The 26423-nt window shown below is 42.9% G+C and overlaps 1 protein-coding gene across 1 annotated transcript in view; it reads right to left on the bottom strand.

Moving 5' to 3' along the window:
- The window catches only part of CADM2 (cell adhesion molecule 2), a 1618262-nt gene that overhangs the window by 310744 nt on the left and 1281095 nt on the right, over positions 1 to 26423 (bottom strand). Inside the window, exons 4-5 of the mRNA XM_030204240.1 lie at positions 11508 to 11660; positions 2234 to 2371 (exon numbers count right to left, since the gene is read on the bottom strand). Of these exons, the coding sequence (XP_030060100.1) occupies positions 2234 to 2371; positions 11508 to 11660 (291 nt within the window). The remainder of the gene's footprint in view (positions 1 to 2233; positions 2372 to 11507; positions 11661 to 26423) is intronic.

Here is a 26423-nt window from a genome sequence, read left to right as displayed (position 1 = left end):
ATGAATTTATTTGCATTCTGCAGAGGGAAATAAGTATTTGATCCCCCACCAACCAGTAAGAGATCTGGCCCCTACAGACCAGGTAGATGCTCCAAATCAACTCGTTACCTGCATGACAGACAGCTGTCGGCAATGGTCACCTGTATGAAAGACACCTGTCCACAGACTCAGTGAATCAGTCAGACTCTAACCTCTACAAAATGGCCAAGAGCAAGGAGCTGTCTAAGGATGTCAGGGACAAGATCATACACCTGCACAAGGCTGGAATGGGCTACAAAACCATCAGTAAGACGCTGGGCGAGAAGGAGACAACTGTTGGTGCCATAGTAAGAAAATGGAAGAAGTACAAAATGACTGTCAATCGACAAAGATCTGGGGCTCCACGCAAAATCTCACCTCGTGGGGTATCCTTGATCATGAGGAAGGTTAGAAATCAGCCTACAACTACAAGGGGGGAACTTGTCAATGATCTCAAGGCAGCTGGGACCACTGTCACCACGAAAACCATTGGTAACACATTACGACATAACGGATTGCAATCCTGCAGTGCCCGCAAGGTCCCCCTGCTCCGGAAGGCACATGTGACGGCCCGTCTGAAGTTTGCCAGTGAACACCTGGATGATGCCGAGAGTGATTGGGAGAAGGTGCTGTGGTCAGATGAGACAAAAATTGAGCTCTTTGGCATGAACTCAACTCGCCGTGTTTGGAGGAAGAGAAATGCTGCCTATGACCCAAAGAACACCGTCCCCACTGTCAAGCATGGAGGTGGAAATGTTATGTTTTGGGGGTGTTTCTCTGCTAAGGGCACAGGACTACTTCACCGCATCAATGGGAGAATGGATGGGGCCATGTACCGTACAATTCTGAGTGACAACCTCCTTCCCTCCGCCAGGGCCTTAAAAATGGGTCGTGGCTGGGTCTTCCAGCACGACAATGACCCAAAACATACAGCCAAGGCAACAAAGGAGTGGCTCAGGAAGAAGCACATTAGGGTCATGGAGTGGCCTAGCCAGTCACCAGACCTTAATCCCATTGAAAACTTATGGAGGGAGCTGAAGCTGCGAGTTGCCAAGCGACAGCCCAGAACTCTTAATGATTTAGAGATGATCTGCAAAGAGGAGTGGACCAAAATTCCTCCTGACATGTGTGCAAACCTCATCATCAACTACAGAAGACGTCTGACCGCTGTGCTTGCCAACAAGGGTTTTGCCACCAAGTATTAGGTCTTGTTTGCCAGAGGGATTAAATACTTATTTCCCTCTGCAGAATGCAAATAAATTCATATACTTTCCACAATGTGATTTTCCGGATTTAATTTGTGATGTGCTATCTCTCACTGTTACCAATAACCTACCCTTCAATTATGGGCTGCTCATGTCTTTGTCAGTGGGCAAACTTACAAAATCAGCAAGGGATCAAATACTTATTTCCCCCACTGTATGTGGAAGTTTGCAAGAGGTGATCATCTGAATATAGTATCACATAAATGTTTTACAGCAATCCTGGAAATATAAACCTCTTCAATAAAAAAAAAAATGTTGCTTTGATCTAAAGGGTGGCAGTATATAATATGATTAGGCAGTGGCGTACCAAGGGGGGGGGCGGTGGGGGCGGTCCGCCCCGGGTGCACGCCGCTGGGGGGTGCCGCGGCACGCGCCTGTCAGCTGAGTTTGCTAACTTCGCTGCAGCTCCCTCGGCCCCGAAACAGGTTACTTCCTGTTCCGGCCGGGGGGGGGGGGGGGGGGCGCATCGGCAATCCGCCCCGGGTGTCATGCAGGCTAGGATCGCCACTGTGATTAGGACTTCTGTTTTAGGTGCTGTTAAGGTGTTTATTTTCCAGCTAACTAGGGTGTTATTTGAAGGCACAAAACTTGGTGTTTAGGACTGATTTCACAGCACAGAGGCTTTTGTTAGTTACCTCTTCTGACTGAATCAGAAATATAGACTTTTGTAGTTGAGCAGTCCTCTACATGGAAAAATAGAATGGAGTATCCAAAGGATAGGAGTAGAATTACAAGGGAAAGTGGCGTTTTTCTATGTTAATATTAATTTTAGAGCTGGGGGTGTTTTATCATTGTTTATCAAGGAAACTTAAAATCAGAAGTCCTAATTATGCCACCATATGGTTAGAAATACATAAATACATAAAGGTCCATGTGCATATATTTTTCTGGATCATGTAGGCTGCACTCTGCTATGTGGCACAAAAGCTGTTTAGTAAAGTCTTAGTTACCTTTAATTTCCTGACCATTCTTGAACCATCTGAGATCGGCTGGAGGTTTGCTTCCAGAGGACGAGCACAATAGTTTAACCATGGTTCCCTCCGTAACTGGTGATGAAAATCCAGTTATCTGTGGCTTTTGAGGTACACCTAGGAGTACAGATAATGTAAGATAGTACCTCTGATCACACTAAAACAATCCCACCTTGTAGACAATACAATCTTTGTATCATATCTCCAGGAAAATAATAAATAGTATAACTTTTCTGACTTAATCTATTCCTTAGGTGATGCCATCACAAGTTGTGCCCTTCTGCAAGTGAGCTTAATTTCTTCCATTACAAAAAAGTCTAACTGACTGAGCCTTATCCTAGGATGATTATTGCTTAAACGATAACATCCTCGCTGCCAGAGGATGTGGTAACAGCGGTTAGTGTATCTAGGTTTAAAAGAGGTTTGGACAAGTTCCTAGAGAAAAAGTCCATGAAAGACATACAGACCAGAATCCTAAAGGTTTTTTTTTTTTTTTAACTCTTAAGGGCCCTTTCACTAAAGTGCTCTATGTTTGTGCCAAAATTAATGCACGGTAAATGCAAAAGCTATTTAGTAACTGTTGAGGGTGTGTCCAACAGTCCCCCTGCAGCTACTACACAGATACCTTCTCACCTGTGCATTAAAATCAAGCACAATTAGCATGGAATGCACTAACTCCACCTCTTGAGGTGACATTAAATGCACCTGCACTAACCAAATTTGTCAGTTAGAGCACACTAATTAATGTGTACCAACTCCAAATGTGCAGGCCATATCCAATCTCTGCCCATACCCCATCCAGTGCCTACCTCATCTTGCACTATGCAATTAACATGAGATTTTTACCGCACTGGGGGCTTTTACTAAGCGGTGGCAAACCCAACGCAAGCTTATATAGGAAGTACCGCTAGGCTACCACAGTAGCCTGGCATTACTTCCCACCCTTACTGCACTGTCATTTCCGGTGCTACAAAAATGTATTTATTTTTGTAGCATCAGAGTGTACCCAGCGGTACTCGGTTACTGCTCCCTGAAATGGCCATTTCCTGCAAGAAGAGGAGATTTCCCTTTTAACAGCTGTGGTAAAAGGGGGCCTAGGCATGCGTATAAAATGCGCCGATGCCAGTAGAAGCCCCCTTTTGCAGCAGCTTGGTAAAAAGAGCCCTAGCTACATTAGTTTGTGGTAGCTGTTAGCATGAACCTACACATGCAGCAAAATCTGTGCTAACTGCTTAGCACACTTTAATACAAGGGCCCCTTAGTGTGTGACTTAGCATGTACTGCTAGTGCATGGCTATATTGATAGTTAACATATTTGATTCTTAGTGCATACCAATTAATGCACTGAGGGCTCTTTTACTAAGCCGTGGTAAAAAGTGGTCTGCGGTAGTATGGGCACGTGCTGGGCCATTTGTTGCCACAGATGGGCCGGGAAATGGGTGCGCACTGAAATTAAAACTAGCAAGTGACTATTTAGGGCCTGAGCCCTTACTGCTACCCACTGACCTAGTGGTAAGGGCTCACGCGCTATCTGTGTGGTAACCATGCAGCGCACATCAACTGCTGATTACCACCAGGAACACCCCCTGTGGTAGAAAATTATTTTCTACCACGACAAACTCAGAATTACTGCTGGGCGCATGCACTAGTCCGGCGGTAGTGCCGATTTGGTGCACGCTACCCGTGCGTTAGCCCTCCCACACCTTAGTAAAAGGGATCCTAAGAGCATAGCATGGAATGTATCAGGAAATGGGAAAGGGATGTAGGGGGTCTTTTACAGCACAAAGGGTGAGATGAAGTACAAGGTGGAGAGATGATGATCCTTTTGTAAACAAAAGGGAACTCTGTAGCAAGAAAAGTGGTTTCTTTATATAACTTGCAAAAACCACTGTTCTGGTATTCTGGTATAACTGAGCTCTTACCAAACATTTCTAATAAACATTACTAGCTCAAAAGCTCAGCACAATAATTCAATCAATTTATAATCATATTCTTATTGGCTGCTGATGGTTGCAGTACTGCCATTTCAACCATAACTGCACAATAATATACCAATAAAATATGAAATAGACATAGATGGGCATTTTCGAAAGAAACATTCAAGTTGGGATTTGGACGTCTTTGTAAAACGTCCAAATCCAGGGGCGGGGAAAACCGTATTTTTGAAAAAAGATGGACGTCCTTAGACATGGACATCTTTGACTTTCAGTGATTTTCGAAACCAAAGATGTCCATTTTAATAACATTCAAATGCAAGCCATTTGGATGTGGGAGGAGCCAGCATTTGTAGTGCACTGGTCCCCCTGACATGCCAGGACACCAACCGGGAACCCTAGGGGGCACTGCAGTGGACTTCATAAATTGCTCCCAGGTACATAGCTCCCTTACCTTGTGTGCTGAGCCCCCCAACCCCCCCAAACCCACTACCCACAACTGTACACCACTACCATAGCCCTTACGGGTGAAGGGAGGACCTAGATGTGGGTACAGTGGGTTTGTGGTGGGTTCTGGAGGGCTCGCTGTTTCCTCCACAAATGTAACAGGTAGGGGGGGTATGGGCCTGGGTCCACCTGTCTGAAGTTCATTGCACCCGCAATGAAGTTTAAAACCGCTCCAGGGACCTGCATGCGCTGTCATGGACCTGAGTATGACTTGTGAGGCTGGCACAAAATATTTTTAAAGATGTTTTTTGAGGGTGGGAGGGGGTTAGTGACCACTGAGGGAGTAAGGGAAGGTCATCCCAGATTCTCTCTGGTGGTCATCTGGTCAGTTCGGGCACCTTTTTGTGCCTTGGTCGTAAAAAAAATAGGATCAGGTAAAGTTGTCCAAGTGCTCGTCAGGGATGCCCTTTTTTTCAATTATGGGTCCAGGACGTCCATGTGTTAGGCATGCCCAAGTCCCACCTTCGCTACGCCTCTGACATACCCCTGTGAACTTTGGTCATCCCTGCGACGGAAAGCAGTTTGGGACGCCCAAAATCGGCTTTCAATTATACCGATTTGGGCGACCCTGGGAAAAGGACGCCTATCTTCCGATTTGTGTCGAAAGATGGGCGTCCTTTTCGTTTGAAAATCAGCCTGTAAGAATTAAGTAAACTTCCCTTACACAAGAGCCTCAGCACTGCCTACAAGTTTTGGATTTTGTTTCAAGGTAAGCAAAAGGACATAATTATAAACCTTGTAGCAATGAATTAACCAAAACATCAACAAATTCAAGGAGGTTATTGGCTTACCAGCAGCTTTGACAAATGTCTTGGAACATAACTTTGGCATTCACACTCCCAATTCTGAAGTTACAATTCAATAAACACAACAACTAGGCATGTGGCAACAACTGGCTGCAGCATTATTGAAGCTTTTGAACATAGAAAAATCATACCATTCCCCATATCCAACATTTATCAAAACCATCTTACTACTATTTACCAATTTCCATGTCACAACTGTAATGGTTAGAGGCACCAAACTAATCGCATCACAACAACCTCCAATAAGAGATTGCTAGATCTGTGGTACTGCCAAACCTTGCGGAATCCCTGGATTCATGAAGGTATTTAACATGAATCCAACCATCCCTTTTATCCACCGTAAATTAGCAACTCGGAACCTAAATCACTTCATCCCAAGGGGGAATGTTTTCTCAGAAGCGACCATTTCCAGCCCCAACCCTCATATAGTACCACTAACAACCTGACCCGTAGGGAGGGTGAGAGGGGCAAAATCCAACCTGCCTCTCAGGCTACACAAAACAAAAACAAAGCCCACCAAAATGCATCACTGTATTCTTCCCCCTGTAAAAATGTTGATTGGGTGCTCTGAACAGAATTCTCACCCAAACCGCTTCCATCCACCACATATTCCTAGTGGTCTCTAACCTCCTCTCCTCCCTGCATTGCTCTTCACAAAATTAACTCAATCTAGCCCAGACTTTGGTTGGCTTAGCCAAGTTAAGACATATTTTTCTACAACCATATATCCTACAACCACTTCAAAGCTTGAACAACTCTTTATTAGGTTTGAAGACACACCCCATCACTAAGTTTATGAATATTTTTGTGTAACGCAACTGGTCTTAAGTTAAAAAAGGAACATATTTTGTAGCCTAGAAAAAAACCTCTATCTGGATTAGCTTTATTATTACACATTTGAATTATGTGTATTAACTTCCTCTGCCTGCCTTCCTCTATCTAAACTAAGTCAAGTTCAGGGACAAACAAGAAAAATCAATTGGGAAAATCTTATAAGTGTTAGGTACACAGGTGTGCTTTCAATGAACTTCAGCAATCGCAGTTAATTGGGTTTCTAAATCACATAAAGCTTGGAGCTGAGACTGCTTCCCAGGGATCTCAGTGAATCCAATGTTTTCTCATGTCAGTGGAACACTGGGAAAAAAAGAGCAGCTCTTTCAGAAACAACAGGATAACGAACGAGTGAAAATTCAATAACAAGAGCTATAAGGGAAGCACCAGGGAAACGCAGGGAGCCGGGAGCCGGATATGGCAAATCAAAGGTGAAAACCCAGAGGTGCCAGTGTAAAAACCCCTTCATACCATAAGATACTTGAGGCTGGTTTCTATACATGGCACTCCAAATAAGGTGCCGGAAAATTTCAGCACTAAGCACTATTCTGTAAAAGATGCATGCCCTTAACAAAGTAGTGCTTAAGGGCAGATCTTGCGCTTAACTATGGGTGCCAGATTTACACCTGCTGAAACCTGGTGTAAATGCTGGCACCCAAGTTAGGTGCATTGGCCAGTATTAGATAACCACATGAGTAAATTTTCAGTATGCCCCTGACATGTCCATTCTCCTCGTTTCGAGGTATGAGTTATGCGAGTTAGGTGCATTGCCTTATAGAATGGCATGCAGCCAGATTGGCATGCAAATCCTCATTGGTGCCAATTAACATAAATAATTGATTGTTAGCACCCAATTACTACTACTTATCATTTCTATAGCAGTTATTGCCATTAATTGGCTTGTTAACCAATTAGGTTGTGCACGTATCTCAGGATCACGCCCAAATTTTGGCGTGTAAATTTGGCCAACCTTAATAGAATCCATGGATTGGTGCATCTTATATCTTCTGCTTTTCAACAGTGCACAGTCCAGTGGTGTAGCTACGTGGGGCCTGAGATTTCAGTGGGGAGCCCCCTCCCGGCGAACCCACCCCCGCTGCCACCTACCTTCCGTTTTGCTGGTGGGGGACCCCACTCCCCGCCAGCCGATGTCCTCTCCGACCGTAGAACGCAGCGGCAGCCGGCAGAGAAAAGTCTTTCTCCTTGCATGCTGACGTCCTGCACGTTGTACGTGCAGGACATCAGACTCAGAGAACAGTTCTGTTCTCTGAGTCTGACGTCCTGCACAGGACGTCAGCATGCAAGGAAGAAGACTTTTCTCTGCCGGCTGCCACTGCGTTCTACGGTCGGAGAGGACGTCGGCTGGCGGGGAGTGGGGTCCCCCGCCAGCAAAACGGAAGGTAGGCGGTGGCGGGGGAGGGTTCGCAGCGGGAGGGGGGTCGGCAGAGATGGGGGGTGACAATGGCGGCGGGAGGGGGCGGCGGCAGCGGTGGCAGGGGGGGGCTAAAATGTGCCCCCTCCCCTCGAGCTCTGGACCCCCCCTCCCACGGAAGTCTGGCTACGCCCCTGGCACAGTCTGAAGATAAAAAAGAAGCATCAGATTACTGCTTGTGCAGAATAATGTGGGTATGCATGGAAGAGTGCACAGCCAAGCTCATTGGGCAGTGCATAAGGAGGGGGCGAGTGACTGGTCCACTAGGTGTGGATTGTTGTAGCGAGCTCTGGCAGGTTTTATTCATTACTTTGACCATTGGAAGGGCTGTTTTCCCACCCACCTTCTCTATGCTAGTTTTAAGTGGTTTAAGGGAAGGGCTTTTTTTGAGAGGGTACTTGGGGGTACTGAGTACCGGCACCTTTTCTATTGTCTGCTAAAATTGATCCATAGACCCCAAGTTTTAATGAAAGAGCTCAGGCTCTAGACACCAATTCTGCCTTGTCATAGATTCTGTGACTGGGTGCAGGGGGCCTGGCTCTTGTGAGTTGAGTCCCTCTGTTATCACCCCACCCCTGAAGGGTGAACTGACATTTGAGTACCAGCACCTTTATTGCTAGAAAAAACATACTGTTTAAGGGTAAGGATTTTGTCACAGCTTTGCGGTGGGGGACATGAGGCCATTAGAGGTCCAGTGAAAGGTATTTGAGTTTTGGAATGTGAAACAGGCATGGCACTGGTACCCTGTTGTTAATCCCAGAGATCGGTACTAGTCACTGAGTTAAAATCAAGGTGCCCAGGACTTGAACTACCTGGCATCATTGCAGGAGTTTAGGATGGCCTGGACTTTGATGTGATATGTATAGATTAACTAGGACATGACCACTTAGTCAGTATTCATTTATGCATTCTGTTGCAATGGAAGGGGCTATTAATAATTGATTTGTTCAGTTATTGAAACTATTGTTACTTTAAATATTGTTGGAAATAAAGCTGCAGCCCTGTTGCACCATAAAAATTGTTTGTGTTTAATTGGCTGTGAATGGATGACTGCACATGAACCATATTATGAATCCAATTGTTAATCCTTGTATGGTTTATTTGTCCCTGTAAAGTTACAGCTACAGCAAAGGGCTCTGCTATATCAAGGTGGCAAGCAGAGAATTATAGCATGTTGATTACAATAAACATAATACCCAATATGCCACCTAAATGTTTGTGGCTGAGCAGTGCATATTGTGATTTAGGGGCAAACACTACTCTGCATTACCCACCATTATAAGCATAAGACTGAATATAAATATATATATACTGATAAATGTTAATAGAGTTAGACCCCAGTAACCAATCCAGAGCAGGACATAAGAAGTTCTTATGAAATTTGAAGCTAGTCATTCATGGAGTATCAGTGATAGTTGTAGAAGAAGAAAAGCCTTTCAAAGCTGGTCAAAGGAAGAAAGTCAATACTCTGGACACTGGGGGCCCTTTTACTAAGCCATGTAAGTGTCTACATGTGCCCAATGTGTGCTAAAATAAAGTTACCAACAGCTACCGTGTGGCTCTGCCGGTAATTTCATTTTTGCCGTGCGTCTGATACGCGCATCTACAAAATAATTTTTATTTTCTGCCGCGCATATCGGACACGAGCCAAGTGGCATTTGGTGCGCGTAGGTCATTACTGCCCAGTTACTATGTGAAACTTTACCGCTAGATCAATGACTGGTGGTAAGGTCTCAGACCCAAAATGGGTACGCGGCAATTTTCATTTTTTGCCACACATCCATTTTCGGAAAAAAAAGGGCTTCTTTGCAGGTGCGTTGAAAAATGATTCTGCGCGCGCCCCAAAACCGATGCCTACACTACCGCAGGCCATTTTTCAGTGCATCTTAGTAAAAAAGACCCCTCATTCCTCTATTGTTTGTAGGGGTGTTCACAAAGTCTGGGCTCCGAGAGACACCATCGGAAAATTGGTTAGAATTAAGGAGTTTCAGGGGAAACCAGTGTACAGTGGGGGAAATAAGTATTTGATCCCTTGCTGATTTTGTAAGTTTGCCCACTGACAAAGACATGAGCAGCCCATAATTGAAGGGTAGGTTATTGGTAACAGTGAGAGATAGCACATCACAAATTAAATCCGGAAAATCACATTGTGGAAAGTATATGAATTTATTTGCATTCTGCAGAGGGAAATAAGTATTTAATCCCTCTGGCAAACAAGACCTAATACTTGGTGGCAAAACCCTTGTTGGCAAGCACAGCGGTCAGACGTCTTCTGTAGTTGATGATGAGGTTTGCACACATGTCAGGAGGAATTTTGGTCCACTCCTCTTTGCAGATCATCTCTAAATCATTAAGAGTTCTGGGCTGTCGCTTGGCAACTCGCAGCTTCAGCTCCCTCCATAAGTTTTCAATGGGATTAAGGTCTGGTGACTGGCTAGGCCACTCCATGACCCTAATGTGCTTCTTCCTGAGCCACTCCTTTGTTGCCTTGGCTGTATGTTTTGGGTCATTGTCGTGCTGGAAGACCCAGCCACGACCCATTTTTAAGGCCCTGGCGGAGGGAAGGAGGTTGTCACTCAGAATTGTACGGTACATGGCCCCATCCATTCTCCCATTGATGCGGTGAAGTAGTCCTGTGCCCTTAGCAGAGAAACACCCCCAAAACATAACATTTCCACCTCCATGCTTGACAGTGGGGACGGTGTTCTTTGGGTCATAGGCAGCATTTCTCTTCCTCCAAACACGGCGAGTTGAGTTCATGCCAAAGAGCTCAATTTTTGTCTCATCTGACCACAGCACCTTCTCCCAATCACTCTCGGCATCATCCAGGTGTTCACTGGCAAACTTCAGACGGGCCGTCACATGTGCCTTCCGGAGCAGGGGGACCTTGCGGGCACTGCAGGATTGCAATCCGTTATGTCGTAATGTGTTACCAATGGTTTTCGTGGTGACAGTGGTCCCAGCTGCCTTGAGATCATTGACAAGTTCCCCCCTTGTAGTTGTAGGCTGATTTCTAACCTTCCTCATGATCAAGGATACCCCACGAGGTGAGATTTTGCGTGGAGCCCCAGATCTTTGTCGATTGACAGTCATTTTGTACTTCTTCCATTTTCTTACTATGGCACCAACAGTTGTCTCCTTCTCGCCCAGCGTCTTACTGATGGTTTTGTAGCCCATTCCAGCCTTGTGCAGGTGTATGATCTTGTCCCTGACATCCTTAGACAGCTCCTTGCTCTTGGCCATTTTGTAGAGGTTAGAGTCTGACTGATTCACTGAGTCTGTGGACAGGTGTCTTTCATACAGGTGACCATTGCCGACAGCTGTCTGTCATGCAGGTAACGAGTTGATTTGGAGCATCTACCTGGTCTGTAGGGGCCAGATCTCTTACTGGTTGGTGGGGGATCAAATACTTATTTCCCTCTGCAGAATGCAAATAAATTCATATACTTTCCACAATGTGATTTTCCGGATTTAATTTGTGATGTGCTATCTCTCACTGTTACCAATAACCTACCCTTCAATTATGGGCTGCTCATGTCTTTGTCAGTGGGCAAACTTACAAAATCAGCAAGGGATCAAATACTTATTTCCCCCACTGTACATTGCGAGGTGCATTCATCTCGTACGCTATGCACAACTTTTTCCTCCTCCGCTGTACCTACTATGTACTGTTACTGAGCAACTTTGCATTTATTATGGTTTCAAAAGTCAACTATATTGGTATTCTGTGCATCTATACTTACCCAGAACTGTGAGGAAAGCCTTGGAAGTTTTGACAGGCATAGTAAATAAAGAACAGGTGTATTGCCCTTCATCTGACAGAGATACATCACTGATGCTGATGCTTAGCTCATGCCAAGAAGCCCGAGACAGCTCAATTCTGTTGTCCCTCAAGGCTGAAACACATAAAAATAATTTTAAAACTCTTTTAATGCAACATTAAAATAAATAAGCCTACACAATTATAAGCATATGATATATCCGCATATATTGAAAAACACTTCTGGGTTCCACAGTGGTGCCTACAGCATAAGAGTTTTATTTTTTCAAAAAATGGCTAGTTTTACATATAACTTTGGACATTTAGATCAGTGAAAATCTAAAGTTAAAACAGTGTTTGTTTAGATTCATTACAGAGCTGGGTAGAAATATATTGGTTCAAGAGGAAATATTCAGCTGCTAAACAGATAACTTATCTGTCCATGTGGTGCCACATAAACAGCAAGCATAACTTTAAATGGATAAATGATTAATTTAGGGGTCCTTTTACTACACTGAGGTAGGCATTAACATGTGGTTAGTACAGCAAATAATGCCTTACCTCAGGGCGCTGTCTGCTTAGTTGATATCCCAACACCTAAAATTATGCACCTCCATATACACCAACAAAAACATGGCATCAACCTCTGTGCGTAGATTTACGTGTACTGGGCCATATTGTGTAACTATGCACATAAATGTGCATTTACCTGCTTATAGCCATGCCCCATTTGAATGGTGCATAATAGAATTTAGGCGCGTTCATTACAGAAATGCTTAGTGAGTTGTGTGCGTAAATTCTAGCTTATGCCAATTAGTGTTCATTATTGCTTAAGTGCTGTTATCTATGCTGATTAACTTGATAAACCAGTTAAGTTATGCGCATTGTTGGAGCCTGGATTTCGTCGCGGATCTCTAGGTATGCTATGTTGGATTCTATATAGCATGCCTAGTGTACCATGCTGAAATCTAAGCATATTTCATTAAAAACAAATGTAACTTAATTGGCTTAACAAGCTAATCAGTGTTGATAACAGCACCTAACAAGCAATAACAATAACTAATTGGCAATAATTAGAATTTACACATGCAACTCGCTAAGCATATTCTGCAATAAATTGCACCTAAATTCTAATGTGCACTGTTCAAAAGGGGTGTGGTTATGGGCAGGGAAATGGGCATTTTGGGGGCATTTCAAAATTTATGCACATTTTAATATGGCCCAATGCGTGTAAATCTATGCACAGGGATTTAATCCACATTTTTGTTGGTGTAAATGGATATACATAGTTTTAGGTGCTGGGATATCAACTAAGCGTATTCTATATACCACACCTAAATCTAGGTGCCACTTATAGAATACACTTAGCTAGAAATGTTTACTGAGTTGATTTTTAAGCCCCTTATATCGAATCTGGACCTAGGAGGGTAATTCTCCACAGGTCACCAAAAGCTAGGCAATGGAATGTACAACAGACAAATTAGCTGTTAATTAGCAAATAATCTGTCAATTAAGTTATGCACATAGCTGTATTTATTCTAAATCTTCCACATGCAATATTGCACGCTAAGGGATGAATTATATATATGATGCCATAAAAAGCGCTATTCTATAAACCAAGTTTAAAGTTAGGTGAGATTTATAGAATAGTGCTTATGCCTGGGAATCACACCTAACTTTAGATGCAACCATTTTCACCAACTGCAATGTAGTGCAAATCTTTGAGCCTAAATTAGGCACATATCACCATTATTCTGAAAGTACTTGCATAAAGTTTAGAAACGCCCCCATTCTGCTCATGACCCTCCCAATTCTGCACCCACCCCCTTTTTGAACTTGCACGTAAATGCATGCACGTATATTTAATTTAATCTAATTAGTGCCAATAATTGCTTGTTAGCAAGCCAATTATTGGTGCTAATTAGCACATTATTCAATTAAATTGCACACACAAATTGGTTGAGCACACACAATTTTTTAATTAAGAGGATAGTGCCACTGAAAACCTACATGCAAATCTGTTCAAAGTCAAGTACTATCCCTAGCAGACTGCAATATTACTTGATGTAGGAAACAGAAATGCACGCTGACCTGTGATAAATAACCAAAAGTTAACTGAAAATGATGGAAACAAACTGAGTGGCAATTCTGAAAGCATTTGCAAAATACAGTATTTAATATCACCAAAACTCTCATTAATGGTGTTTTCTGTCTATACTTCCAATGATCTTGCATACCACATAAAATTCAATGGGTGACTACCCTTGACCCATGGGCCACAAGTTGCCCATCCTTGAATTAGAGCGCTGTGCAAAATAAACACCTTTAAATGATCTAGACAACCCTGGGAGCAGCTGTAAATCCCAAAGTTGATCTCATAGAACATAAATGTGCATTCCCTTTCCTTCTGAAATGGGGAAAGCACATGCATATTTTAACTCCCCCTAGTTCCTCACTGACCATGCTTACTTGCAATTTGGATGTTTATATCCCAGCTTTCTAAAATCAGGATTTAGGCATATATGTGATATACACACCTAAATCCTGGTTTATGCACATCCAAATTACAAATAGGGCTTCTAAAATAACCTTATACTGTCCCTTCATCATTATAAATCACTGCAGTTTCATTTCAGTATTAAGAAGCATGGATAGTATAGCAATCAGTTTTGTGTGTGAGATATCTTATTCTTCTTAACGAAGAAATAAGCCTGAAGATTTCACAAATGGAGAGGAAAATGTCACCAAATAAAATCCAATAAAGTAATATATAATGGTTGAGTCCGATATTAAAACAGAAAGCTGAGCACCTACATTTACGTACCTTAGTAAGGAGATTACAAGCACCATTTTTATAGGACAGTAGTTTCTAAACCTGTTCCTGGAGGCACCCCAGGCAATCGGGTTTTCAGCATACCCACAATGAATATTTATGAGAAAGATTTGTGTGCACTGCCTCCACTGCATGTAAATGTCTCTCATGAATATTCATTGTAGATATTCTGAAAACCTGACTGACTTAGGGTTGCCAACTTTTTGACAGATGACAACCCGACACCTACCCGTTTCATGGTCCTTCTTTGCCCCACTTATGCCCCTCCCTTGTCCTACCCCATGCCCCATCCCAAGTCTCCTGCCATACCTATTGTCACAGCCTTCTCCCACCCCTCTACAACCAACTGTCCCCAGTGTCTCTTTTCTGCATTTCTCTTTTTTCTGTCCTTGCAGGGTCTGCTGTTCATTTAACATTTTTTTCTCTTGCCATGTCTACCATCCATCTCCCAATTTTGTCCCTTATCTGTCCTTCCAGCATCTCCTCTCTATGCTACTGTCCTTATTCACACAAACCCCCTTCCCCCCCCCCCCCCCCAACATCTGTCCTCTGTGTCCCTATCTTCCCCCATGATCACCATCTGGCCTCTCGGAGTCTCTGTCTTCTGCCTGCCATGACTCTATTCCTCCCTTTCATATTATTGCCCTTCTACGTCCCTGTCCCTATACTTCCATGCCCAGTATCTCTCCTTTCTCCTAAATAACCCATTCTGGGGCCAGCATCTCTCCCTTTCCTCTGCCCCCTCCCCATTGTCTGATGGCATCTCTCCCTCCCTCCCTGGGTCCGGTCTCTCTCCAGCCCCCCCAACTGTTCTTTCTCCAACCCCTACTGTCCCCCATCTCCAGGTCTAGCACCCCCTCCCTAAGTCTGGTTTCTACGTGGGCGGATCCAGCATTTCAGTTTCCCTCCCACCCCTACCTAGCAGATTCAGCATCTCTCCTCCTCCCCAACTTTTTCCAATGGATCCAGCATCTCTCCCTCCCTCTGATGAGTTCAGTTCACAATCCTTGAGTCCTTCTCTCTTCCTCTTCTGGTCCAGAAAGCATCTGTCCCGCTGCCACTCTCTCCATCCCTCCCACCCAGGTCCTACCTTTCAGTGTCTTTTCCTTTCCTGTGCACCTTCCAGGTCCTGAAAGTGTCTTTGCTGTCAATCGACACAGCTGCAGTGATTGAAGCAAGCAGCCTCTGCCTGAATTCGGGGCCTTCCCTCAGCAGCGTCCTGCCTCCTATGATATGACTTCCTGTAGCTGTACAGGCGAGACACAGCTGAGGGAAGGCCCTAAATGCAGGTAAGGCTGCTTGCTTCGATCACTACAACTGTGTCGCTTGTCAGCAAAGGCACTTTCGGGACTTGGGAGGTGGAGAGGGAGAGACGCTGGATAGATTGGGGGGGGGTGGCACAGGAGGAGACATAGGCAATCTGGAGAGGTGCTGCATTAGAAGGGAGAGGGAGATGCTAAAGTGCTTCAACGTTGGCATTAGCGTGACCATCAGGGACACAAATAACAGCTTTCAACGGCCATTTTTGAGGTTGCCAACTAGCCGGCTGACAAGTGACTAGTTGGCAGCCCTAGACAAGCTGGGGTGCCTCCAGGTCCAGGTTTGGGAGCCACTGGTATATGATATCAAGGCCAAGTCAAGGCATTCACAATTTCCTTAGTATTTTGCAAAGGACTCTAGCTGAATGCAGAGTCTTTTATAAAGCATGTACAATGGAATGCAGGAACATGTGCATTTTTTTCTTAGACCATCCAAAACATACCCAGAACACTCCACTCTTAAATCTATACATCCTGTGGCATATCTGTATGTAAATAGTGGCACTGAAAAATAATTCCATTTCCATGTGTAATTACTACTATTTAGATGCAAGATGTCAAACAGCCCTTCTAAAATAACCACCATAATTTCTTAATTCAGAAAAGGTAAAGTGGGTATACGGCTTCTGGAAGATCTTTTTTCAAACCAACAAAGAAAGAAGAACCTCATGTCTCAATGAGAGAAACATATTAGCCTGTAAGTCTGCTTTCAGAAATGAACTGGTTATCACAGGAAATCTTTCTCTAGATACCAAGTCATTTAATTATTATTCAAATGAGTTCAATGACATTTATTTTGCGGTATACTCCACACAACACCACAGACTATCACTTCAATTCTCCTTGAGGCACAATTATGTTTCATAGAAAATTGCCTAATTGTGCCATTTTCCATGTGTAATATTGCTATGTACAAATTGCTAATGAGCATATTTGCATGATTCTTCAACTCCTAAATAAAAAGCTACATAAACAAAAACAACAAATAGTGGGGGAAATTTTAGAAGTTTCTTCATTACATGTCTAAACGGTGTTTTCAGATAGCCAGTATTTATATATGGATATCTACATCATACAGACATTTCAGGGGGTGTGGTTGGGAATGACTTGCGTGAGACAAAATCTACATATGTATCCCTCCTTTTGCAACAGGAATTCAAAGCACACATATAATTTATTTTCGGGTTTTCACACTAGCTCCAAGGCACACACATAATTTCTTTTCAGCATCTTCACCTCAATTTTATTAATCTCCTTTACAACACTAAGCAAAATAATATTCACCCGATTGGCAGCAGGCAAAGTTATGCCCCAGTCTTGCTCTCACTGCTTCTTGAGGGTGAAAGGAAGCCAGGAGAGAACTGTCAGCTTCTGTCGTCCCCAATAGTAAATAAAAATTAAAGCATGGATGAAGGTAAGAAAGGAAATCGGAGAGATCTCAATATGTTGAAGGGGTAGACATGGCAGAGGGAGAGGGAGGCTAGGTTTGTTTGGGTGTCTTGTTAGCCCAGCCATTCCCAATCTAGTCCTCGGGGCACCCTAGTCCCATTGGGTTTTCCAAGATATTCACAATGAATATGCATGAGATAGATTTGCATGAAAATATAACTCATGAATATTCATTGTGGATATCACGATAAGACTATGTGGGTCCTGAGGACTGGGTTGGGAATGGCTATGATAGCCCCTCTCTTACTTGTCTTTTAAGAAGGGCAGAGGTAATTCTAAAATACTTTAATATAAACAAAACCAAAGAACAACTGCTTCATAATCTGAAAGTGCAGGTCCTGCAGGGGTGAGATTTTCACATTCCATAGACACTTTCATCACTATAGGTGATGTACAGGAAGAAATCCTCCTCATGGTGTTCCATTTTTGCACTAGTGGAAGGGATGGCATTATTAACAAAAAGAACAAGGCATCCTCTGCCCAAATGTGAATACTCTTTGGCATCAGGAAACAGAACTGTCCAACTGTTAAATCTGAAGGCACTAGCCGTGTCTTCTAATCCAGGTCTTCTATCTGTATCTTTGGACATTCTCCACAATTGCTGGCATCCAGTCTAGGTTCTTCTTGTGGATCTTTTCCCCCTCAGAGCACCTCTTCTCGAAGGCATGCTCCTCGTACATAAACTTTATGGCAGCAGCAGCTCTGGTGTCACCTCACTCGCTCTCCCTCATATATTTACTCCAAAATTCTATAAATGGCGCTTAAAATTGTGCATGTAAATTTGGGCACATGCTCAATTTGCATGTCTAATTTAAACGAATGAGCCAATTAGTGCTGATAATTGGGTGTTAATAATCATCAGCAATAATTGGCATTTGATATTAATGTGTGGTTTCTGGGAAATGCACATACATTTTATGTGCGGATCCAGAAAGGGGATGCATCCATGGGAGAATTATAGGCAGATAAGGGATGTTCCTACAATTTTTATCTGCACTGTAGCAAAATAAACTGGATCTGTACCTAATTTAAATGCAAGGATTTACGCCAGGGTTTACTTGCAGGCTCATTTTCGAAAGAGAAGGACGCCCATCTTTCGATACAAATTGTAAGATGGGCGTTCTTCTCACAGGGTCGTCCAAATCGGTATAATCGAAAGCCGATTTTGGATGTCCCCAACTGCTTTCCTTCGCAGGGATGGCCAAAGTTCAAGGGGGCATATCGGAGGCATAGCGAAGGCGGGACTTGGGTGAGCCTAACACATGGATGTCCTCGACCCATAATCAAAGAAAAAAAGTGTCCCTGATGAGCACTTGGATGACTTTACCTGGTCCTGTTTTTCTTACGACCAAGCCACAAAAAGGTGCCCAGATGACCACCGGAGAGAATCGTGGATGACCTTCCCTTACTCCCCCAGTGGTCACTAACCCCCTCCCACCCTCAAAAATCAGCCTCAGATGTCATACTCAGGTCCGTGACAGCAGTATGCAGGTCCCTGGAGCAGTTTTAGTGGGTGCAGTGTACTTCAGGCAGGCAGACTCAGGCCCATACCCCCCTACCTGTTACGTTTGTGGAAGAAACAGAAAAGCCCTCCAAAACCCACCACAAATCCACTGTACCCACATCTAGATGCCCCCCTTCACCCATAAGGGCTATGGTAATGGTGTACAGTTGTGGGTAGTGGGTTTTGGGGGCTCAGCACACAAGGTAAAGGGAGCTATGTTCCTGAGAGCAATTTATGAAGTCCACTGCAGTGCCCCCAAAGGTGCCCGGTTGGTGTCCTGGCATGTCAGGGGGACCAGTGCACTACAAATGCTGGTTCCTCCCATGACCAAAGGGCTTGTATTTGGTCATTCTGAGATGGGTGTCGTTGCTTTCCATTATCGCCAAAAATCAGAAACGACCAAGTCTAGGGACGACCATCTCTAAGGACAACCAAAATTTCAAGATTTGGGCATCCCTGACTGTATTATCAAAACAAAAGATGGACGTCCATCTTTTTCGATAATATGGGTTTCCCAGCCCCTCCTTCGGGATGTTTTTCAAGGACGTCCTCAACAAAACTTGGGTGTCCCTTTCAATTATGCCACTCCACAAGTACATCCTCATGTCTAAAATTAAGCACCAATCCTGGCACTATGCTTATTCTATAAATGGTGCATAACTTTCAGCACTGTTTATAGAATAGTGCTTAGCATGGGTTTTTTTGGGGGGTGGGGGGGCTATTTACAGAATTTGGTGCGTAATGGGAGGAATTCTATAAATGGCACCAAAATTTGGGTTCCAAACAAAAAACATTCTCAGGGGTCCTTTTACAAAGCTGTGGTAAAAAGGGGCCTGTGCTGCCCTCAGCATGTGGCACTGCCTGATTACCGCCAGGCACACACCGGCGCTACAAAATTGAAATATTTTAAAGCACCGGAAATGGCGCATTGCTGGGGGAGGGAACTACCGCCGGACTGCTGGAGTAGCCTGGCAGTACTTCCCTTTTATCAAGCAATAAAAAGGCCTCTCAGTGCTATTCTATAAATGCTGCTCCAGGATCCATGCACAACTTTTAGGTGTGAGCATTTACATCTACTAAAAGCTGGTGTAAATCCTGGCATGTAAATTAGGCTCAGATCCCCCAAATTCCATAATACTGCATGCATCTCTAGTGACTGCCCCTGACCAGCCCATGCCCCTCCCATGGCCATGTCCACTTTTCAGTAGAGCTACAAAGCATTTACATGTGCCTCTTTATAGAATAGCATTTAGCAGATGTACACGTAAATCCAAATTTTTGCCAATTGACAATAATTGGTTGTTAGGGTCCAATTATTAGTGTTAATTGGTTTGTTAACTAATTAAATTGCATACACAAATTAGGTGAACACTCTGATTTGCAAAAATAATTTTGAGCACTATATATAGAATCTAACCCATAATTTTTAAAAAGTGCTCATTTTTAGTGGGGCTTTACCAAGGGATTAATGCTCCTTAATGCTCCTCCAAAATGAAGAAAAATAAACATTGCGGCTTCACTACTTAATTGGCTACATATGGAAGTGGTACCATTCTCACATGGCTGGATTAAAGAAACTGTTGTCCTTCCGCCCTTCCATTGCTTAACTGACAAGACATTAAGACTCAATAAGTGCTAAGAAATATCATTATTGTATGAAACAAAACATCATATATTTTTATAATGATTTGTGCTGTCCTAGGCAAAGTATAGAGTAGCTTCAGCAGCCATCTTAAATCATTCTCAGGTAGAAGCTTTACAAGCAGACTCTCAATTTGTAAGCAAATCTTCTTTATTGTAGTACTCAGAATAAATAAAGAAAATCCAATTTACAGTTCAGTTGCTTAGAACAGAATTGTTGCCTTCTGGATCTAGCCACCTCAGAGGCAAGGAGATGGCCAGAACTCAGCCCAGCTGAGGGGAAACACTGTAAAACTCAAAATAGAATAAGGGGGAGTAACTCAGGAAAAATGAATAGGGAATTACTTTGGGAGATGGTGAAAAATCTTGATGGAATTGCAGTAGACTAAGGAGGGATCAGCCCCCTAAAACAGCTGCTGATCACCAAGGCATGCAAGAAGACTGGGCTCTCTCACACAAACTGTAAGGGCAGAGAGGAAGGGCTAGCCCTAACTCAGAGCTAACACAATAAGGGAAACTCACAAGCAGTCAATCACAGGATACTGCAAACTATAGGGGGGGGGGGTGGGGAGCCCCAGTACACAGTGCTATATATCTATACACAGTCAATGTAATAAAAGACAATTAATACTCATATTAAATATATATAGCAATATACCCTACCTCCATGAACATGGGGACAGAACATAATTAGAAAAATACTGAAATTCCGTGTGGCAGACAGCAGAAAAAAAATTAAATGCATGATAGATAGGGGGGAAAATCTCTGTGATGTCCCCCTTCCTTTGGTGCTCTAAGTATTTGCTTATTTTGCTTAATGCTTCATACAATGCTTCATTTATATGAGGAAGCCTTCAAAATCACTGCTTTCACATAGAGGTACCAACACTTTCATGCTGGGTGTATGTCATGTACTTTTTATAAAATGGCTGCTCCTGCTGTATGTGCTGGCAAAATCCACATGACTCCCTGCATGTTCGTAAGTATTCACATAAGAGACTCCACGTTTGGTAGAACGTTTTGTAAAATACTGTTGGAACTGAACCCAACTCAATCTGGACCTCTCCGACTTCCGAACTCAGTATTCTGCGTAAAATGGGTCTTAGTAAGCGACAGTGGCATACCAAGGGGGGGGGGGGGGGCGGTGGGGGCGGTCTGCCCCGGGTGCACACCTCTGGGGGGGGGGGGGTGCCGCGTGCCTGTCGGCTCTTCGTTTTCATGCTCCCTTTGCCCAAGAACAGGTTACTTCCTGTTCCAGGGCAGAGGGAGCATGAAAACGAAGAGCCAGCAGGCGCGCGGCACCCCCCCAGTGGCGTGCACCCGGGGGGGTTCTTTTGCCGGTGGGGGGGGCGTCGTGCTGTTCCGGGGGGGCGCTGCACCCGGGGGGCGGGGCGCATCAGCGATCCGCCCCGGGTGTCAGCCCCCCTAGGAACGCCACTGGTAAGCGATAAAATTCACAAACATGGTTATGTGTATAATAAGATGCTGATTTTGTAAGCACTGCGACATTGGCAAACATTTTTGTGACTTAGGGGCCCTTTTACAAAGGCGCGCTGAAAAATGGCCTGCGGTAGTGTAGGTACATGTTTTGGGTGTGTGCAGAATCATTTTTCAGCACACCTATAAAAAATGCCATTTTTTAAACTTTTGCCGAAAATGGACGTGTGGCAAAATGAAAATTGCAGTGCATCCATTTTGGGTCTGAGACCTTACCGCCAGCCATTGACCTTACGTGGCTTAGTAAAAGGGCCCCTTAGTACATTGCCCCTTGTATCTCAAATATCTCTGTATTAACTAAATTAACTCTTCCACTGCATACACATTCCATATGAGATTTAATAGATGTGATAAAAGTGGTACATTGCTATGCAAAATTACCAAGAATTCACTTCCTACCCTCCCACCCCGCAAAATAAAGAAAGAAAACTTCCCTAAGGTATCACGATAGCTATTATATGTAGCAATATTCTTTATTCTTAGGGCATTTATATCACATATAAAAGCAGTATAACATGATGCTCACAATTTGCTTACCCAATTTAATTGAATAACAAGCCAATTAGCTCTGATAATCGAGATCTTAACCATCAATTGCTGGTGCTAACTGGATTTAATTAAAATTTGCGCATGTAAAAAAGGGGGCATGTCCAACGATGGGTCATGGACAGATCAGAGGTGTTCCTTTATATACATGCGTTGTTATAGAATAAAGGAGTTTATGCATCTTATTTAGATGCGAGGATTTACACCAAGTTTTCATTGGTGTTAAATGGTCGCGCTCAAATGTAGTTGTGGTTCCCAGCGCTAAGAACTATTCTATAAATGGCCCTAACTTTTAAACATTGGTTACAGAATAGCACTTAGCACTATTTTTTTTTTTGGCACAGATGTTTTAGGTGCCCCTAACCTGTTTCCAGAAGTCCTCTAGGTTCTAGCAGCCTCCCATGCCTGAAGAATCTTTTCTACTTCCTGGAACTCTGCACTTCCTTTTTATAGTCCTACAAGAGGGCATTGACTGATGACATCACATCCTGCCTAGGAATTTAAGGAAGTTCCCTACACTCAACCAGTGCCCAGCAACAGGCTTCCTGGTGTCATACAGACTTCAGTGTGTGCTGCCATGTTCCAACATTTTTGCCAGCCTGCGCCTGCCCTGCCCTAGCATTCTTGACTGCTTGATCCTGACTCTTGCTTGCTTGCAGCCTGCCTAGATCTTTGGGCTGTTCCACACCTTGTCTATTTGTTGCTAGGCTTGGCTGTTGCCACTCCTAAATGAGGGTTTGCTGCAGCTCCCTCTACAATGTCATGGACTTTGTCAAACATCTGTGTCAGCAGCCGTCAGTGAGGACTTGTGCTGTATTTGCACCGCACAGGTACAGCCAACTTCACTATGGCCCAAGGGCTCACTTTCCTCGAATTGTGACATCTATATGTCCTTCCAGATTTCATTATTTAGCAGTTGATCTATCCAAAATTGTTCTACAGTTGACTTTTATGAAGGGGGTTATAAGAATTAACACAGTTCAAAATGCCTCGGGATAGTCTTAAAATTAAGTAATGAAAAAAAAAGACACTGCTTAGAAATTGTAATGAGAATAGACAAGAAAGACATCTTCCTGAGCTATCACTTTATATTAAACAATATTCAAATGACCAGCGAAACATCACAATGCCACTTTAATTTTAATGCACTCTCTTAATTAAACTTCAAGTATATGATTTTAAATTATCTGTAACCCCCCCCCCCCCCCTCCCCTTTTCATTGTTCATTTTAATTTCATTCCCAAGCTTGGATGCTTTTCCAAACATGCAGAAGAGATTTTCTGAATGATTTACCTGGATAAATAAGAATTTACCCGGATAAACAGCCTTGGCTAGAAATGGTCTTCCTCACAGCTGCTAAAAGTTCATGTAGCTTTGGCAGCATACATACATTCAGTAAGATTAAGAGAGGCATTCCTATGGGTGTGCTTAGATCTGGGCAGTTCATTCACTGTTTTATCCCCACTTTCCTTCCCTCCAACTCCCCAACTGGCTGTCTGAACAAATAACAGCCATAAAACACATGCCACACCTGCAGTTGTAGGGACTTTTTAAAGAGAAACAGGCTTGTTAGATTCCTTTAGAAAATTTGCTGCAAGGTTCACATGGTGTAATTTAAGAGGGGCTCCAGTGTGGAGAACACATTTTTACATGCTCAAGTTGACTTTTTAAAATTGCCTTGGTGAGTACACACATATAGAAGGGATACACTGAAATCATAGTGCCTGCTTTTTATGCAATATGAGGGCAGTTCTAAACAGGGCAATTATTTTTAGGCATCAAGAAGGCGCCTAACTGAAGTCTATTCTATAAAGGAAAGTAGGTGCCCACTTTCCTTTATAGAATGCTGGTGTAGCAGTACAGATATGTGCGTATAAATAAAATATAACCACCGGTGTAAATGCTTGCAACTAAATTGCTAAAACTTGCACGTAAATTATACCATACTACAATTTACACTCATAACTGCATGCTTCACTTGCACTCTTCCCATATGTATAACCAGCTTCAAACTACCAGTCAGCCCATTTATGCACTATTTTATGGGATGACGTTTAGCCAGAATATTGGCATTTATGAACATATGTGCACATATCTACCCACATTCTGATAATTTATGTGCATTCGTATACTGCTTTTCTGTGGTATAACCAAAGCAGTTTACATTTTATTATATGCAGGTACTTCTCTGTCCCTAGCAGGCTCACATTCTAAGTTTCTGCACCCAGGGAAATTGAGGGTTAAGGGTTAGATTCAATATATTGCCCCTGAAAATTCCGCATGGAAAAAACATGTTTAGGCGCATTCTGTAAAGTACTTAAATTTCTGCGCAGTATATAGACTATACTGAGTGCCTCACCAAGTGACCACACTGAATAGGCATAATGGACTAGATTCTGTAAATTATGCTGAAAAGTCGGTGTGTAAAAAAATTATATGCTGAGTGGTATTCTATAAAGGGCATCTACACTTTATAGACTAGCACCTGTGTCAAATCTGAACCTAACTTAAGTTGCCTGCATTTATATCTGCTGAAAGCAGGTATAAATGCCAGAACCTAAATTAGGTGAGGATTGAGCATATTATAAAATAATGCGCATAAAACTTGGAATGCCCCTAAAATGCCCCTTAATATGCCTCCAAAAAATACACTTCCTAGGATTTACACATAGATCTTTACAGAATGCAATATGAGCATAAATCCTAATTCACAATAATTGGTTCTTAGCAGCCAATTATTGCCATTGATTGGCTGATTAAGCAATTAATTTGTGCACACAAATCAGCAATGTGCACTGATTTGTGTGCAAATTTAGTCACCATTTGTAGAATCCGGGGAAATATTTTTAATGCTGCAGGAAGTATTTGAAACAATGCTGGCCACAGGGTTTAAATGTTGGCTCCTATGTTTCTAAGTTTAGTTCCTAAAATTAGGCCTGACATTTATTTGTCTAGATTTAGAAGCCTAATTTGGGTGCCTAGTGATGAAAATTAGTGCTAAGTGCCTAACAGTTTTCCCACTCTAAATCTGTCCCTGTTGATACCTATTGTTTAGGCTCCTAAATTTAGAGACAGATGAAATTAGGAGCATACATTTAGGTACTCAGCCCTATTAATTTTCAGAGAGTAATTTATGAGTCTAACTCTCAAAGTTAAGACTCTAACCCCTTTGAAACTTGGCCCCAATAGTGTTTGAGTGGTGAGATGATGATGACAGTGCATAATGTGAAACATAGGAAAATATTCATTGCACATGAAAACCACTTTCAATCAGTGGCGTAGCTAGGGTAATTGACACCCGGGGCCGGTCATTTTTTAACACCCCCCCCCCCCCCACCCCCCGAAATCCAGTACTAGGCATACCGAGAATACAAAACACTCAGGACCTATAGAGCAATTCTACCATACCATAAGCAGTAATTTGTACGAGACACACAAGGAAAAGGAATGCATCTTAAACACTACAGTGAGCACTAGAACATCAATTCACCTATTGTAAAACGAAAACAGACAGATTAGTACAGATCGTCGATCCTGCACAGTCAATGCCAACTGAAAGCCATGCCTTTTTCACAAATAGATACACCCTAATCCACTATAGAATAAGTAATCATAAACTTTCTATTTAGACAAAAATTAAACTGAACCCCCGATGCCAGACTCTGCATACAATGCAACACCACAGAAACAGAAAATGTCCTCTAGTACTGTGCAAAATATAAAGACAGCAGATGTAAATTTGAAAAAACTAACAAATACCAATCACCACTTTACAAATTAACAAATAGAAATAAAACAAATAATATCATTTTATTGGACTAATACATTTAGCTTTCAGAGGCCAAAACCTCCTTCCTCAGGTCAATTCAGTATAGTACTGTTACAGTGTCCTATCCTGACCTGAGGAAGGGGGTTTTGTTCTCCGAAAGTAAAATGTATTAAAATTAGTCCAATAAAAAGATTACCTTATTTACATGTTCTATTATAAACATTTATTAACACAGCTACAATACTACTTTATCCTAAAGCAAAAAAATAAAAATATATATTTACAGTTCGTTGTCTCTGGTTTCTGCTTTCCTCATCTTTTCACTGTCTTCCTTCTATCCA

Source organism: Microcaecilia unicolor, chromosome 5 (genome assembly GCF_901765095.1).
Source record: "Microcaecilia unicolor chromosome 5, aMicUni1.1, whole genome shotgun sequence".
In the NCBI taxonomy this organism is placed as follows: domain Eukaryota; kingdom Metazoa; phylum Chordata; class Amphibia; order Gymnophiona; family Siphonopidae; genus Microcaecilia; species Microcaecilia unicolor.
This window is presented reverse-complemented; position numbering and strand designations above follow the sequence as displayed.